Here is a 16,883-nt window from a genome sequence, read left to right as displayed (position 1 = left end):
GGTCCTTCACTTGCTCTGGGTCTTCGGCGGCACTGGAGGACCCGCCGCCGAAGTGCCGCCAAAGACCTGGAGCGCCGCCGGGTAAGTAAAAATCCCAGGGGAGGGATTCTCAGCCAGGGCTCGCGGGGCCCCTATGGGGCCCGGGGCCTGGGGCAAATTGCCCCACTTGCCCCGTCCCCCCCCCCACTCCCCTCCCCGGGCGGCCCTGATTTTGACCCACCTCTTGTTCATACCAGTAAAACTGAGACGAAGGACTTGTCTTCACTGCAAGAGTTAGCTCAAGTTTCTCCACTGGAGCTAGCCTCGCTCCTGCAAGAGCGACCACGCTGCGAAACACCACTCCAGCTAGGGAGGGCTGAATTAACTCGTCCCTGGATCCTGAGCGCGCACACTTCTGGGCCTGTCTGCTGGCCAATTCAAGAAGATGCTCCCACACAGCATGGACGTGTTTAACCCTGTCCTGGCCAGCACAGCTTAACAGGTTAACCAAACCACATCCAACGCCTGCACAGATGTTGCTTAATTAAGATCCTGTTTGGAAATACTGTCCTTAGTGCTTACCATATAGAATACTACACTGCTACAGCACTGAGAGAACGGTAATCTTAGTCATGCTGGAATTTTAGTAAGTACTTTCTGAGTGTTGCCATTGTATTCCAGCTGTATTGCCAAGTGTTTAGTTTCTCATTGTATATAACAAAATCTTTCTAATTATCTCTACCTTTCACCGTCTGATATTATTTCTTCAGAGAGGGGAAATTCTACTTTGAAATCTAAGAACTTTGGGTTAGATTTAGTCTTATGGAATTTGTAGGTATGAGACAGGGAAATACAGCTGCTTGTATTGTTTTCCCCACAGAAGATATGTGCAACCTGTATTTAAAAAACTCCCAAGCAAACACCCTAAATATTGCTGTTTAATGGCTAGCTCATGAACAGTCTTTTTGCCGTCAGTGCTCTTGATCGCCTTCAAATGTGCTACTATGACATTAAAAAATAAATTAGTCCCACCTAACTACACTACTGCTAATTGAACATTTTCAGTGGCCCTTGCTGAATTGAAACGGACAATTTGTGTCTGTTAAGCATGGGGAAATTAGTTTAACCGGTATTGAGTGATGTAGGACCAGTTTTTTTTAATCACTTGGTTGAAAAATTAGCAATAACTAAAAAAAAAAAAAAAAAAAAAGTGCTTTTATAAATAACAAATTCTCACAACACCTTTTGTCAAGGTAAATTCTAATGGTTGGGGGGGAGGGATAGCTCAGTGGTTTGAGCATTGGCCTGCTAAACCCAGGGTTGTGAGTTCAATCCTTGAGGGGGCCACTTAGGGATCTGGGGCAAAATCAGTACTTAGTCCTGCTAGTGAAGGCAGGGGGCTGGACTTGATGACCTTTCAAGGTCCCTTCCAGTTCTAGGAGATGGGATATCTCCATTAATTTATTTATTTATTTTATAATTTAACATTGCAGTCCAGAAATTCCACCTCTCTAGAACATTGTCTCAAACTAATGCAGGATTTAATTTTTAACAACTGTTTTCTGCATTCTCTGTATGTTCTAACTCATCTGAATGTTAACCTTCCTAGAATTGCCAAGTCTCAGCAGGGTATAGCTCCTTGCTCTTCAACATGAATCCTCCTGGACAAATCAGACAAAAAAACCTGTTTCTAGGTTCTCTAATATATTGGAAGCCAATACATATAAAATATAAGCATCAGTCTTCCTTCACATGTAGCCTCTGTGAGTTTAATAGGGACATGAAAACATATAATTTGTGGTCTTTCTAAGAGATCAAATATATCAAAGCATCATGATGATTTCCTTTTAAAAACAGCCGGGATACGTTTCCTATTGTTCCTATATTACTAGGGTCTTAACATTTTATTACTTCTTACAAATGCATAACACAAAATAAGTGCAATTTTTTATGTCCTGGAACAGATCACTTTGGTTGACACAGATTTTATTACTTCTTGCCACCAGATGATGGCACCAAGAAACGTCTTGATTTGCTGAGAGGTGTCTGTGGTTACTAAAAGACAGACTCCAGCTGAGCATTGATTCCCTTTTTTTCTTAACGCAATTAGATATGCATGTACTTTTTGGCTACTGTAGAATTGCTGCACTGTCCTTATTAAACAGAAATGCCATTAGATGTAGGTGAAGCAAAGCAGAAAATGAACAGGAAATACATGGGGCATCTAATCGGGCATCTATCTGCAGACACCCCACCTTCAGCCACATAAAAAAGTGACGTTTATAAATTCCCCTACAATCAGTTCTTTTATGGAGAATAGGCAGCGATAGGAGTAGAGCTTTCAGCTTTGAAGATCAGTGCTTTGCTACTGATCTGAAAGTACAGTTCTTATAACACAAGCTGCTGGAGAATAATATCGAACCTGAAATTCATTAAAACTTCATTGCAGCAGTGAGGGGGAAAAGCAAAGCTGCAAGCTAATGAAATATGCCATCCTTTAGATTCTGTTACATTTCACTGGCTGCCTGCTCTGTCTTGCAATCTTTATTAGTCTCTTTTAAAACATTGTTTTTATTAAAAATTATTTTCACTTCACATTAAAGACTGACGGACAGAACTGCTGCAGCATCCAAAGGAAGTGTACGTGCTGCAAACAGCAGTCTGCTTCCAACTTTCCTGAGGGCATATCTAACTGTAGTCCAAAAGAAAGCACTGATGCCTCTTTGTTCCATACATGTTCGTGATCTATTAATATCTGTGGAGAGAACGTGTGTAGGGGGCGGGGGAAGGGGAGAAGTGTGGTGATTCTGTGGCAGGGTCACCTGCAGGGATTGAACCGAGAACCTTTAGATCTGACAGTATGAGCCTCTACTGCTTGAGCTAAAGGACAGGGTTACATTACGAAGTTAGACTGACACAGGCCTGTCTACACTGGGGGGGGATCGATCTAAGTTATGCAACTTCAGTTACGTGAATAACGTAGCTGAAGTCAGCGTACTTTGATCTACTCTACAGCTGACGCTCTCCCGTCGACTCCGCCTGCCCCTCTCGCTCTGGTGGAGTACTGGAGTCAACAGGAGAGCATTTGGCGGTTGATTTATCGCGTCTAGACTAGACATGATAAGTTGACCCCCGCTGGATTGATCACTGCTCGCTGATCCGGCGGGTAGTATAGACAAGCCCACAGTGATTTATGTTGACCTATTTGTGCATGTGTCTACAACCACCTCCCTGAACACCTAGTCTACATTTCAAAGTTAGCAGTATGCTGTAAAAATTTCCCAAAAGACATTGCGCTGGACGGTGGTGTATGGCACACTGGGATACCTACCTGTGGTGTACCACACTTTGTAGGGACGCAAGGACTCCTGGTGGGTATGTGCGGCACCAACACAAACAGCTAAGTCTGCATGAGTGATATACTAACTTCGGTGACCGTACGCTGACGTAACTTGCATCAAACAAAGTTTGTAGAGTAGATGTGACCTTACTAGTTTAAAGCCAGTAGCATGTTTCCATCTTTATATGGTCCAGCCACTAGAAGCACTCTTACCCATTGTGTTATGAGATACTGCAACAAGTCGTTACGGGTAGTGCTGAATTTCATCACAAATTTGCCTGTTATTTCATTCAGCAAATAAAAGTATTTCCATCAAAGGCACACTGGCTGAATCAAGTAGCCCCTCTGTGTCACTCAAGCAGGTAGGCATGTGCAGAGGGTGTTTCTAGATCCAGGAGCCTGTCCCAAAATCAAGGTGGATCCGGAGCAGACTTACAATAACGCTTTATTTCAAATGCCTGCTCTGCACATACATTCACAAATGGGTTTGTTAATCTCAGCAGCCCCACTTTACGTACCCATCCTCCCCTCTGCTCTGCCACCTCACACCCACTATTAGTTCTTTCGTCTTTGGGGAGAAGAGGGAGTGCTGGACACCTCCCCTGGCTGGCTGGTCTCTCCACCTCTTCAGGTTTGTCTAGCCTAGAATGTATGCCTGTTTTAACATGAGTTGATTCATTGCCAGTTAATCTGAGTTAGCGAACACAGACATTGCAAACTTCTGTGGTTTACTCCAGGCTGTCCTGGTTACTATGGTGATGGGGCCAATATAAGAACCTGAACTAATATATAGAATCCAGATTGTTACATGAGAGCTTTTATTCACTGTGTGTGTATGTGTGTTTTCTCTTTTCTCCTAGAGCTCGTATGGCTATGGTGATTTGTTCAGTGAGACCTGGAAGGCATTTACTGACTATCACATAATACACTTGAAAACATATGACTCTAAAAGGGTATGGAATTGTATATTAAGCTATAGTGTCATGATGGAGTTTCCCAGCCAAACCAGAAGCCAATATTTCAGAAAAAGGCCTTACCCTGGTTACAAAGCATAGCTAGACTCAAGGTTACCCTACAAATTAAGACCAAGGTTGTAACCCACTTCCCTGAAGTGGTGGCAGCTGTTGTGTAGACAGGGCCATACTTCCGTGGCTCTGTGAGAGGAGATATTTAAAGATTGGGTTCTTTGCTTCAGCAGCACATGTACGCCTGTTTCAAACATTGGAGCACATTATGGAGCTGTGAGCATGTCGTAGCAGGGTTCACACAGTGAGATACTGTGTGGCAAGCTATTGTGCTGTAGATTCACACCCTGGCTTGCCACGCACTAACTTGCCATATAGACAAGCCCTAAGGGTTTTCTTGTGTCTGAATTCGTTCTGAATCTTGTAGTTTTCATTGGGTTATGTCTCTCATCTGTGTCTTAATATAGCTTTTATGTTTGATATTCATGACCTATTATGATATTCCTTCCCTGCCCCCTTCAACCCCGCCTGCAAGATATGAAGACTGTGGGATATAGTCTACCCTTGATTTTTGTTCTCAAAAATTTAGCTGCCTTCAGTGGGAGTTCATCTTATCCTCTCTTAAATCCCTCCTTTGAAACCTGCCTCTTCCACAACGCCTCTAGATTGCTGCCTTCTGCTTAGGTAGATGGACACCTGTGATTATTGATCCATGAAACTGCAAATATTCCCTTGTCCACCATCCTACCCTACTCCTTTTTTGTCTTTTTTCACCTGTTGACTCTTGTCAAAACCCCAGATTGAGTTCTCTGGAACAGCAACTGTCTTTGGGGATGTCTACACTGCAGTCACAAGGTGTAGAGTAGACACACCTGAGCTAGTTTTAATCTAGTTTGCTTAGGTCCCGGAGTAGTGAAACTGCAGCAGCATGCGGTTCATCCCGGGCTAGCCCGGGGTTCCAGGTTGCTCCAGGTCCCGAGCTATTTAGATTACAGCTAGTTCAGTTATGTCTACTCAAGCTGCAGTCCCACCGTGTGATTGCATTATAGACATACCCTTTGTTCTGTTAGTTTGCAAAGTGCCTAATATAATGATGCTACAATCCTTGATTGGTGCATTTAGTTGCTGCCCCAATATCAACAATATCTGCAGTGAGCAAGCTTGAAATGTGCCCCTTTAACTGTATATTCGAGTACAACCATAACTTTAATGATCTTCCCTTACAGGTATGCTTTAAAGAAGCAGTGTTTTCATTATTGCCTCGAATGCGATATGGCTTATTTTACAATACACCACTGGTGAGTCTGTTTTATCCTGTCAATGTGAAAACTAGACCTCTATGTTCGGATCAGCATTGAACTTTCTGCAAACAAATGCTGGAAAAACCTAGCTGAGTTATCACAAGTATATAAATTATAATATAAACTGTAAGTGAAGCATCGGATTATAATATAAATTGCCTCTCTGATTTCAGATCTCTGGCTGTCATGGTACAGGATTATTTAGAGCATTTTCCCAGCATGTGTTACACAGATTAAATATCACACAAGAAGGACCCAAGGTATGACTGATACAGTCGTGGTATGAAGCTTGCATTTCTTTTCTTTAAGCAATCCTAGTTCTTACCCCAGTAAGTAGAAGTAGCTGTGAATGTCTCTCAGAAAACAGTGGCAAATATTACTATATTTTTGGTCCCTCGCACTGATGTTTTGGGTCCACCTTTTGTTTGCCAATCTGTTTCATATAGTTCTTTTAGCAAATATCTGCACGTATTTGTAAACGGCTGCTCCAGAGTCCTGTTCCCACTGGAGAACGCCTTAGCACACCTCTTCCCCATTTCAGCCCGTCTGTCCCCAAGGACCTGCATTATGACAAATATTCTTCCAGGCCAGGAGAGCCGGATGTGGCACTCCTTCTGGAGTGGCTATCAAGTGCTGCCCTTGAACACCACAAAGCCATGCATGGTGCACTCCCTCTGCAGAGCCACACAGTCCCTGCTGACCTGGGAGCAGAGAAAGGAGCAATCAAATCTGACTTTCTGATCCCTGCATGGTACCGTCAGGCTGGCCCTAGGCTTATCAGTTTTAAAACACTTGTTATTTTTTCAGACCATTACAGTGGCTACATTGATGGATACAGCAGCTTTTGATTTTCTGAAGTATTTGCCGGAGAGTAGCCTACATGTGATCACTAAGGGATACACTTTCAAAGCACAAGCATTTAGCTGTGCCTCTCCCACTGACATTAATGGAACTCATGCCGCTAAATCTCTGGGCTCCACTTGGAAAATTTACCCCTAAGGGTTCAACTGATTTTAAAAGGTGAGGGCGGGGGAACTGCTACACAGGCAAAATAACTTTTTTCTGCAGGTCTTGTGCACAAATCATCCTCTGTTTCTTTCCTGCTTTCAGATACGCCTGTAATGGCCAGGGCAGTGATTCTTTTATACTCACTAAAAGTATACAAGTTTTTAAACCATTCCATTGTTGTTAGGGTCAAGAATTTTGACATGTTTATGTATTGGAAATCTCAAATTTTGCTCATTTTGGAGGGCGTTATGTTATGTATATCGGCATAACTACGTCGCTCAGGGGTGTGAAAAAATCCACAAAAGCGACGTAGTTACACCGATTTAACCCACTGTGTAGACAGTGCTATGTTGACAGGCGATCTTCTCCCATTGATACTACCACCTCTTGGGGATGTGGATGAACTACGCTGACAGGAGACGCTCTCCCATTGGTATAGTAGCATCTTCACTAAAGCACTACAGCGGCGCAGCCCTTTGTCTTTAGCTAGCCAAGTTTTCTCTCGGGTATGGAGGCTACTCCTGTATATGGCACTTAATTTCTACACAGGCCCAGAGAAGATATTTAATACTCAAGTAATCGTTTCCTTTAAAAATTTCATGGCAGTTTTACTGAGTATTTTTGGTCCCTCAGGCCCTGCAGATGGGTATATAGCATTGCAGTTTCTCTCTTCTGTCTTTTTAGGATGGAAAAATTCATGTCACAATACTTGAACGCAGTACAAACTACCGGAAAATATTGAACCAGAATGAGGTTGGATTATTTTACTTTCTTTAAAAAAAAAAAAAAAAAATTTAATTTTTACCAATCTTGTGTATTGTGCATGATGCGTTCGGATTTTCAGATAAAACCAATATATTATCTAATGGTAAATCTTGAACAGGCTCAGTGGTAACACTACATTAATCTGACAGACATTCTAGCCCGTATCCATTTCTATATCTCTGCTGCGAGCCTTGTAGCTTTTGTGGATTTCCTTATGGAGATTAGTAGAGGACAGCAAGTAGTGCTGACAGATCAGAAGTGCCTGCTTTTTTTAAAATAAAAAAAAATAAAAATGCTCACAATCGTAGAAAAGTAGGGCTGGAAGAGACCTTGAAACGTCATGTAGTCCAGACCCTCCCCGCCCCGCCCCCCCCCCCCCCCCCCTGCACAGAGGCAGGACTAAGTAAACCTCGATCATCCGAGACAAGTCATTGTCCAACAGTTCTTAAATCCCTCTGGTGATGAGGATTCCACAAACTCCCTTGGAAGCCTGTTCCAGAGCTTAACTACCCTTATAGTTAGAAATGTTTTCCTAATATCTAACCTAAATCTCCCTTGGTGCAGATTAAGCCCATTATTTCTTGTCCTACCTTTAGTGGACATGGAGAACAATTGATCACAGTCATCTTTAAACAGACCTTAACCTATTGGAAGACTGTTATCAGGTGCCTCTTCAATCTTTTTCTCAAGAAAAAACATGCCCCCACCCCCTTTTTTTAATCTTTCCTCACAGATCAGGTTTTCTAAACCTTTGATCATTTTTGTTGCTCTCCTCTGGACTCTGTGCAATTTGTCCACATCTTTCCTAAAGTGTGGTACCCAGAATTGGACACATTGCTCCAGTTGGGGCCTTGCCAGTGCCAAACAGAGTGTGACAGTTACCTCCCATGTCTTACGTACGACACCCAAGAATATTAGCCTTTTTTGCAACTGCATCACGTTGTTGACTAATTCAATTTGTGATCTTCGATAATGACCAGATCCTTTTCAGTAGTGCTACCACCTAGCCAGTTATTCCCCATTTTGTAGTTGTGCATTTGATTTGTCCTTCCTAAGTAAAAGATTTTTTTGAATTTCATCTTGTTGAATTCAGACCAATTCTCCAATTTGTCGTGGTTGTTTTGAATTCTAATCCTGTCCTCCAAAGCACTTGCGACCACTCTCATTTTGGGGTCATCTGCAAATTTTATAAGCATACTCTCCACTCCATTATCCAAGTGATTAACAAAAATATTGAATGGTACCGGACCCAGAACTGACCCCTGTGGAACCCCACTAGATATGCTCTTCCAATTTGACAGCAAACCATTGATAACTACTCCTTTGAAAATGGTCTTTCAAGCAGCTTCGCACCAACCTTATAGTAAATTTATCTAGACTTCATTTCCCTAGTTTATTTTGAAAATGTTATGTGGAACTGTGTCAAAGCCTGATTAAAATCAAGATATATCATGTCTAAAGCTTCCCCCTTCAGGTATACCTGTAATATGATTGTAAAGCTAAATTCTCTTTGGCTGAATGTTATTCTTTAAATTCTCTCTGCGCACCCCACTTAGGTTTTTTTGTTTTGTTTTTTGGGCAGACCAATGCTGAAAACCAGAAGACTAATGAAATGTTTTATTTTATGTGGACAGATCAAACTGCAGGTGCTCATATCTGAGTATATGTACTTGCACCCTGCATTGCATTTTCAAATCACATAAGAATGTTTGCAATGACATACTCATATAATAACAATGACAACATGTAGCATTTATATAGCACTTTTTATTCCTAGTTCTTAAAGTGCTTTACGAAGGTGGATTAAGCAGCATTATCCCCATTTTACAGATGGGGAAACTGAGACGTAGAAATGTTAAGACCACAAGCAAGTCAGTGGCAGAGCCAGGAATAGATCTCCAGATTCCTAGTCCTATACCCTATCCACTGGACTACATTGTCTCCCTTGTGTTGCCCTTTGCAGTGTGCTTTCTTATAATGGACACGCCCCGAGATGAGAGAGGTTAGCATCTTTTCTTGACAATACTATTATAAGGGAAAAAACACTCTTGACCCCTCTCTTTCCTCCATCATCCTGTTTTTTTCAAAAGCAGTAATAATAATGTCCATAAAAGCCCAGAATTGCACCTGTTCTAACCAATGGCAAAATATGTCTACTACGTAGCTTGTAAAGCTAGCAGTGTCTTGTGTAACCCATTGACCTTACTGTTCACGTTTCCTGTAATAAGTGTGTGAGCTGTACTTGGTTATGAGTACAGAAAACCTTTGTGACTTTCTCCCGTAGAGACTGAGTAGCTACTAGGCATTGGTGGCAGATGAAGTTTAGAAGGCATCTTTGGTTTCAGGCCTTGAACTAACAAGAGCTGCTGTTACCATCTGTTGGCTGGCAGGGTAGATTTTAATTGCAGTGTGTGGCATTAGGTACCTAAAGCCCTGATTCAGCAAGGTACTAAAGCAAGTCCCTAGCTTTAAGCATGTGAGACGTCGTATTGAGTTCAGTGAGTCTTAACACCTTGCTGAATTGGGGCCTTAATCCCCTTATTGAGCACTGTAGGCCAAATTCGCATGTTAGTTCCTAGCACAAACTGGAAGTAATTATATTGGTGGTAAATAGTCACTCCAGTGTAAAACTGGATTAAGCAAAGACAAGTTGAGGCTCACTGGATTTATACTGGCATGATTGAGCCCAGAATCTGGCTCTGAGAACTAGGAGCTAGATTTTCAAAAATACCTAAGCATGCAGAGAGGCCCTTGGTGGTGTTTTCCAAAACATCTGTCCTGCCTAGCGGCGTATGAAAATCCCAATAGGTGCCTATCTGCATCTTTTAGGTGCCTAAATCTCCTTTGAAAATCTGTCCCTAAGCGTCCAGTCCTGCCCCCATTCATGACAATGACAAAATAACCACTGGCTTCAGTGATACCGAATCAGGTCTGAAGATAATTAAATCAGATCTTCTGCAGCTTCAGAGACGATATAGTCCATTTAATCTCTCTGCAAGAAGTAAGATACCTAATTGCAGGTAGGAAGATATGAAGGAAGCTCTGTGCTGGTACCTGGGATGATGAGATTGAGGGGGAAAAAAAACGTTATATAGCAGTGGGAGTATGTGCTGTCATCTCCAATATAATTCCTTGTGGGTGTGTGGAGAAGGTAGAAAGCAGCTGGGGAAAGTAAGTAAAACAAGTACCACATTTAATTTTCCTCTTTCCTTCCTAGCTTGTGAATGCTTTGAAAACAGTATCGGCGTTTGAGGTCAAAGTAGTAGATTACAAGTACAAGTACGTATATTGGTAGAAAATCATAATAGTGTCTGGGTTATTGGCTGCGCTTGATTATAATCCAGTAACAAATGGGGGAACTGCGGTCTAGCCCTCACCCGCCCACCTACCGAAAGAGTCCTACCTATGTTTAGCTGCTTTTAGAAAATGAAAGAACCATCCATATAAAGAGTAATCCTGTTACTGAGGAATTAGTGTGAACTAGTTAAACTGTCCCCACCCCCTTTCACAATGTGCGTCAAGGTTTGACAGGCCCCAGACTGAACCCACTGTTAAGAATAATAATGATTTTAGGAGATTTCAAAATTTGTGTGTCCACTTCTGTGTTTGCTGATGATCACTGCTAGCTGCACATCTCAGGGGACCTGTGAGGCCTGAGGCCAAAGGTCAATTACCTCCACTCCCCTTCAATAGGTTATTTTATAACTTCCTTTATCATGTTTGTTTTTGTAATAATTAGATAGTAACCGGTGTCTGACCTGTGTGTAACGGTGCCTAGAGATTGCAGCCCCATTTGCTAGGTATTGTATAGACACGTAATAAGAAACAGTCCCTGCCCCAGAGAGCTGACAGTCTAGATAGACAAAACAGACCTCAGGGGTGAAGTGACTTGCCCAAGATCACTCAGCAGGTCGGTGACCGACCCAAGAGGTGAGCCCATCTCCTGACGCCCAGTCTAATCTCCTGCATGCTAGACCTGTGAGTTGAAGCTCAATATCTGCACCCCCCAGCAGGGAGTCGTGCACTTTAATAACATCCATTTTAAAATACTATTTTTTATTTGTTTGACTTGTCTCCTATATAACTCTTGTTATAAGAAGGTCTAGCCAATAAAATAAGTGTCTGAATGTAACAAATAAATGATCAAAGCATCATTATTGGAACATAATTAAGTGTCATAACCTATCTGAAAAAGCTGTAAGTCTGTAACAGAGTCTTACTAGAATGAAGTTCTGAAATCTCTGATCTTTGTAGTTCCATGCTGAGTTAGTTCTGGGCTGAATAGTTACAGTTTAGAAGATTGTTTAAAATAGATCAGTGCTTGGAGTGTTCCTTTTTTCAGAATTATCCCTAAGTTATTTTTGCATTATCTGATGTAGCTTATTCATGCTAAGATGGATGAGCATGCTGGAGACCCAAACATTATGTTGTCTGCAGGGACCTTGAATTTTCAGAGCAATTGAAAATCACACATAACTCTGATATATTCATTGGAATGCATGGAGCTGGACTTACCCATTTACTCTTTCTGCCAGACTGGGCTGTTGTCTTTGAACTGTAAGTCTGTTTTTTCTTTTTTAAGCCTATAACTTCAAATGTTCTTTATGTTCACTCCCTTGTTCATATTTTTAGCATTTATAGCAGCAGCTATAGGGCTGCCGGTGTGCTTCCATTATAAAGGCCCTACTTCAGTTGCTCATAACTTTCATTTGTTTGGGCTGAGACATTTTAGACCTAGTCTCTTGCTAAGGGGAGTTATCTTTTTGCAGCAAGAGCAAGGTATGTATGTGTAATCTGTTATATGACAGTCTCACCACCTTAGCCTGTGACTTCAACAGAGCTCATAGCTAAGCAGGGAACAGCCTACTCAGTCATCGGATGGGAAAACTCCAAAGAAAGGAGGGATATTAGTTGAATTCTTCCCTATGAGTCAATGCGGGAGCAGTACTGTGGAGTATGTGGGGCATAGTGGTGACCAGGTGAGTCAGTTAGATGAGATGGGAAATGGAAGTCCTAACCCTTAAAGATTCAGGAGTAAGGATGTTAGTGCCAGCATCCTGACTTAAATTCCAGCTCAGTTATTTGCATTCTGTCCTACCTACATTTCTCTGGTAGTTCCACTTAAATATATTTTTTGCTGCAAAGTATTGTTTTTTGACACCCTCGCTTTTCAAAACAAACGACAAACAAACTGCATTTTATTAAGAACATTTATTTCCACTGTGGGCAATCCTGTTTTAAAATCAGTGGTTATAAGTCACAGTAGAATTTGGCCCATTGCCCATGGTCTTTCGGTTTTATACACTGACAACGAACGTGCACATTGTAAACTTTTTCCATCTTGATAGACTGCAGGGCAGTCGTTGTGGGTAAATATCTGCTATAAAATGACAGTGATGCTGCATGTCCCCAGATACAACTGTGAGGATGAACGCTGCTACCTAGATTTAGCAAGGCTGCGAGGCATCCGTTACATTACCTGGCAAAAAAAGAACAAAGTGTTCCCTCAAGATCAGGTAACGTTTAGTCGTGGGCGGGGGAGGACATCATTATTTCTCATTTTTAATTGTTTAAAGGTAGAATTGTTTTTACTCCTCTCGATTACTGTACATGAAATATAATTTCTGTGCTTTAGCCCAAATTAACTTCCCTGCTCTGATTAAGGAGTCATTTTATATTAATAGCTGGGGGAGAAATTAAATTAATTGGCCATTAATTCAAGTTGTCAATAACACTGCTGTTACACAGTTACTTACTTGCACTGTTGTTTTAGGGGAGATCAGTGGATTTGGAGATTATAAATTAAAATGGTGATCACTCAGTTTTCTACTTGTTTTTCAAATGAAAGAAGTGCCTTATTTGCTTGCATAAACCTGTTTCATTTTTCCAGGGACACCACCCAACACTGGGAGAACATCCAAAGTTTACTAACTACTCATTTGATGTGGAAGAATTTATGTACCTTGTGCTTTTGGCTGCCGATCATGTGTCACAACATTCCAAGTGGCCGTTTAGGGTAAAACATGATGAATTCTAGGCCAAATTTCAGGTTTAAAGATGATTTTAAGCAACATTTCATTAAAATGTGTTAAAATAGATAAAAATCCATGCTGGTATAAAACTTACAAACTTCTAGGAGGAAAAAAATCCCCCTATTAAAAACACTCCCATAGCTTTTTACTGTATTTTCATATTCTCTCTTCAGTTCTAAATTTTATTCTAGGAGTCTTTTGTTGGTGACTTCTATTTATCAAGATTATTTTTTGCACTAGTTGTTTGCATTGCTAATTCTCACTACTTGACGTTTTTGTATAAAGATTTGTCCATCCATTTCATGTTGTATTTGTCTCATGTATGAATTGTCCTCTTGTAGCAAGCTGTGCACAATTGGAGAGAGGAGAGGTGGGTTGTGTGGGGTGTGGAAGGATTAATACAGAACTATTTCTCAAGTTGGTCATGGTATGAATGACATATGTATTGAAGTGTAATAAGGGAAACAGTTCTCCCGTCCCTCCTCTAGTATTTGGTCTTGAAGCTTCTATGCTGCAGTACTGTACGTGCAAATAAAATATCTGGGTTTTTAAGATAAAAACCTAAACCTTCCAAAGTTAGCAATAGTGTGTGTTAATCCTGTGGCTCTCCGCACTCCTCCAAAAATTACAATTATAAAAAGCACCAGCTCTGACAAAGGTCCCTGTTTGGGTTAGGTCAGGTCTTATGTAAGAAATCTTTCTTAATCATATATTGAGGTAGTTCAGATAATTCCAGGTATTTCTAATTTTTTCACAAACGCATCTCTTCTGTGGCAGAAAACTTGATAGTCTAAACAGTATTATATATACTCTCTTTGAGAAGGTTTAAAGGAATTGACTGCTTTTTCTGGCAAAAATGATTGGATGATGTAGGCCTCTCAACTAAATTGAGAACTAACTAAATCATGAAAGGAACATTGTTGTTCTAGGCAATAAAAGCCTGATCCCCAGGGGGACTGACTTCAATAGGATCAGGGCCCGTGAATGGGCGTTTCAAAAGTGCTCTGTTTTGATCTAACTCAGCTCCCATTAAAGTCAGTCGGAGATTTGCCATTGACTTCAGCGAAGGCAGAGTTAGGCCCGTGCTGAGTATGTTCGAAAATTCCACTCTAAGGGTGAAATCCTGACCCTGTTGAATTCAGTGGGAACCCTCTCATTGACTTCAGTAACGCCAGGATGATGTGTAAAAGACTCGTATAAATATCTGAAGATTGAGTTCAAGAAGACGAAGGGCAGAGTTCCATGTTATATATACTGTGGATTTTTGAGAATGAATTCCATGACATTCCTGCATTATAATGGTACAGTGTCTCAGTTGCCTGAGGCAGAAGATATATTTGTATGCAAAAGCAAGAACGTATTACGTTAAGTGTAAACACTTGAGTGGTATAATTTTAGATATTATTGACTTCCATTCTGTAACAATCATAGTCAATTTCACAGAGTGTAGGCATATTTACTGTCCTGCCTATAATGGTAAAGATAAATTACTGTAAGTATAACTTGCCTATAGATCTCTCATGACCTTAAACAGTGTATAGGAGAGCTAGAGATCTAAACCAGAATGCATTAAGATATTTGGTTCAGTTCTTCGAGTAGGATATTGGGGAACTGACAGATAAAGCTGTTTCACTTTAAAGGAACTGTATAAGCAAAATTGCACTTCTTGACATGAAAAAAATGCCTTTTAAAATACAAATATCTGAGAAAGAGTTCTTGCATTTGTGTGTTACCTCATTTTTTTTCAAAAAAGAAAAATGTATAAGAAATATAAGCTAGTAAATGTGTACTGAAAATTTAAAATATTGTAAGACTAAGAAAAACATTAACTATGAAATGTGCACAGATATATTTGATAAAGCCATAATTTTATATAAAAAGCACAATGCATTGCAAAAAGAAAGAATCGCTATTTTGCCTGGGCTTGAGGAGGAGGTATTTCGTGTGTCTAGCTGTCTATATAGTGCCTTTTCTTATTGTGACAAAGGCCAGGTGACTTGCTGAGCTCTGCCATGATTGGCGAATTTCAATATCTGGTTGTGTCTACACCTAAGTGTTGAAGGGTTGATTGATTGTATACTAATGTGGTTCTGGGTGAATTAATAAATTGTTGGTTGTCAAGAATAAGCAAGTGTCCTGATTTGAGAAACATTGTTCAAGTTAAAATTGACCTGAAAAGAACCCAGCTTTAAAATTAGTAAGTTAATGTCCTGGACTCAATTAAAAAAAAAAAAGGGGGGGGGGGTAATCCTATTAGATTCCATTTTATATTGACTACAGCACTTACCCAGTTGGCAAATTCATAAAAATTGACCCCCTTTCATACTTACATAATTATGCCTAGTTTATTCCTGGATGGTGCATGTGCTTGGATTGACAGGTCCAACGTCTGACCTTTGATGATTGTCAGAGGACATCCGGGTATACTGCATAAAGCCGTAATCCTGCAAAGACTTAAGCATATGCTTAACTTTATGCATTTCAAGTAGTGCCTGTGATGTCAATGGGAATACTCTCAGGGTACAGCTACGCGGCAGCTGGAAAGTGTCATTCTAGCTTGGGTGACATGCACCCATTAATTCCACTCAAACAAGCACTGAAAAGACATAGCCATAAAACCCAAAGGAGGGCAAGGTCTCAAGGAGGAAGGAGCGATAAAGAGTTTGAAGGCTGTGGAAAGATCAAAGAGAATGAGAACAGTAAAGACGCCAAGCCTTAGCTAGGAAGAGAGGATGTGTGAGGCCTTGATGAGCATGTTGCTCTGTGGATCCAGGAGTGGGAGGAAAGGAGAAGATGATGCAGACATAAATTGCCCATGCAAGGCGCTATTGTGTCAAGAGTGAAAGGGTGCATGGGTGGATTTCTGAGGATAGGAGAAATTAGATAATGTTTGTGCACAGAGGAAATAGAGCCAGAAGAGAAGGACAAGGTAGGTGCAACTAGGGTGACCAGATGCTAATTGGAAAATATCGGGACTGCCACGGTGGGGGGCACCTTTTTAATTGTTACACTCACCTGTCCGGGTCTTTGGTGGCACTTCAGCGGAGGGTCCTTCAGTCGCTGACGGTCTTCGGTGGCATTTCGGCGGCGGGTAATAAACCTTGCCACCAAAGACAGAAGCACCCGCCGCCGAAGACTGTCAGCGATTGAAGGACCCTCCGCCAAAGACCCAGACGGGTGAGTGTAAAAAAAACGCCCGAAACAAAATATTGGGACAAATGGCATCCTGACCGTACTTCAGTCGGGACGCGGGACAAACTCCTAAAAATCAGGACAGTCCCAATTTTATCGGGACATCTGGTCACCGTAGGTGCAACAGAGATCAATCACCAAATGGGGAATGAGGTGAAGGGACTGGAAGTGGACAGTAGGTGGCAGACTTCAAAATTGGTGGTAGAATAAAGAACAGGGGAGAGTGCCCGGACAATGGTCAGAATGGACCTTGTTGCCCTCCCTAAAAAGGTTGCCTACTGTATTTTGGTAGAATGCGTTG

General features: G+C 41.3%; 1 protein-coding gene across 12 annotated transcripts in view; it reads left to right on the top strand.

The window, feature by feature from the left end:
* Positions 1–15,517, top strand: part of EOGT (EGF domain specific O-linked N-acetylglucosamine transferase) — a 30,795-nt gene extending 15,278 nt beyond the window's left edge. For 3 of the 12 annotated variants that reach the window (XM_065550713.1, XM_005297807.4, XM_065550712.1), the window contains exons 9-16: positions 4,180–4,272; positions 5,511–5,582; positions 5,759–5,845; positions 7,278–7,346; positions 10,576–10,637; positions 11,796–11,915; positions 12,772–12,874; positions 13,249–15,517. In XM_065550713.1, the coding sequence (XP_065406785.1) occupies positions 4,180–4,272; positions 5,511–5,582; positions 5,759–5,845; positions 7,278–7,346; positions 10,576–10,637; positions 11,796–11,915; positions 12,772–12,874; positions 13,249–13,395 (753 nt within the window). In that variant the 3' untranslated portion in view covers positions 13,396–15,517. Of the gene's footprint in view, positions 1–4,179; positions 4,273–5,510; positions 5,583–5,758; positions 5,846–7,277; positions 7,347–9,188; positions 9,361–10,575; positions 10,638–11,737; positions 11,916–12,706; positions 12,875–13,248 lie in introns of all 12 variants that reach the window. The other 9 variants (XR_010588997.1, XR_010588995.1, XR_010588993.1 and 6 more) reach the window with 8 other exon arrangements.
* The last annotated feature ends 1,366 nt before the right edge of the window (positions 15,518–16,883 follow it).

This window comes from Chrysemys picta, chromosome 7 (assembly GCF_011386835.1).
Source record: "Chrysemys picta bellii isolate R12L10 chromosome 7, ASM1138683v2, whole genome shotgun sequence".
In the NCBI taxonomy this organism is placed as follows: domain Eukaryota; kingdom Metazoa; phylum Chordata; order Testudines; family Emydidae; genus Chrysemys; species Chrysemys picta.
This window is presented reverse-complemented; position numbering and strand designations above follow the sequence as displayed.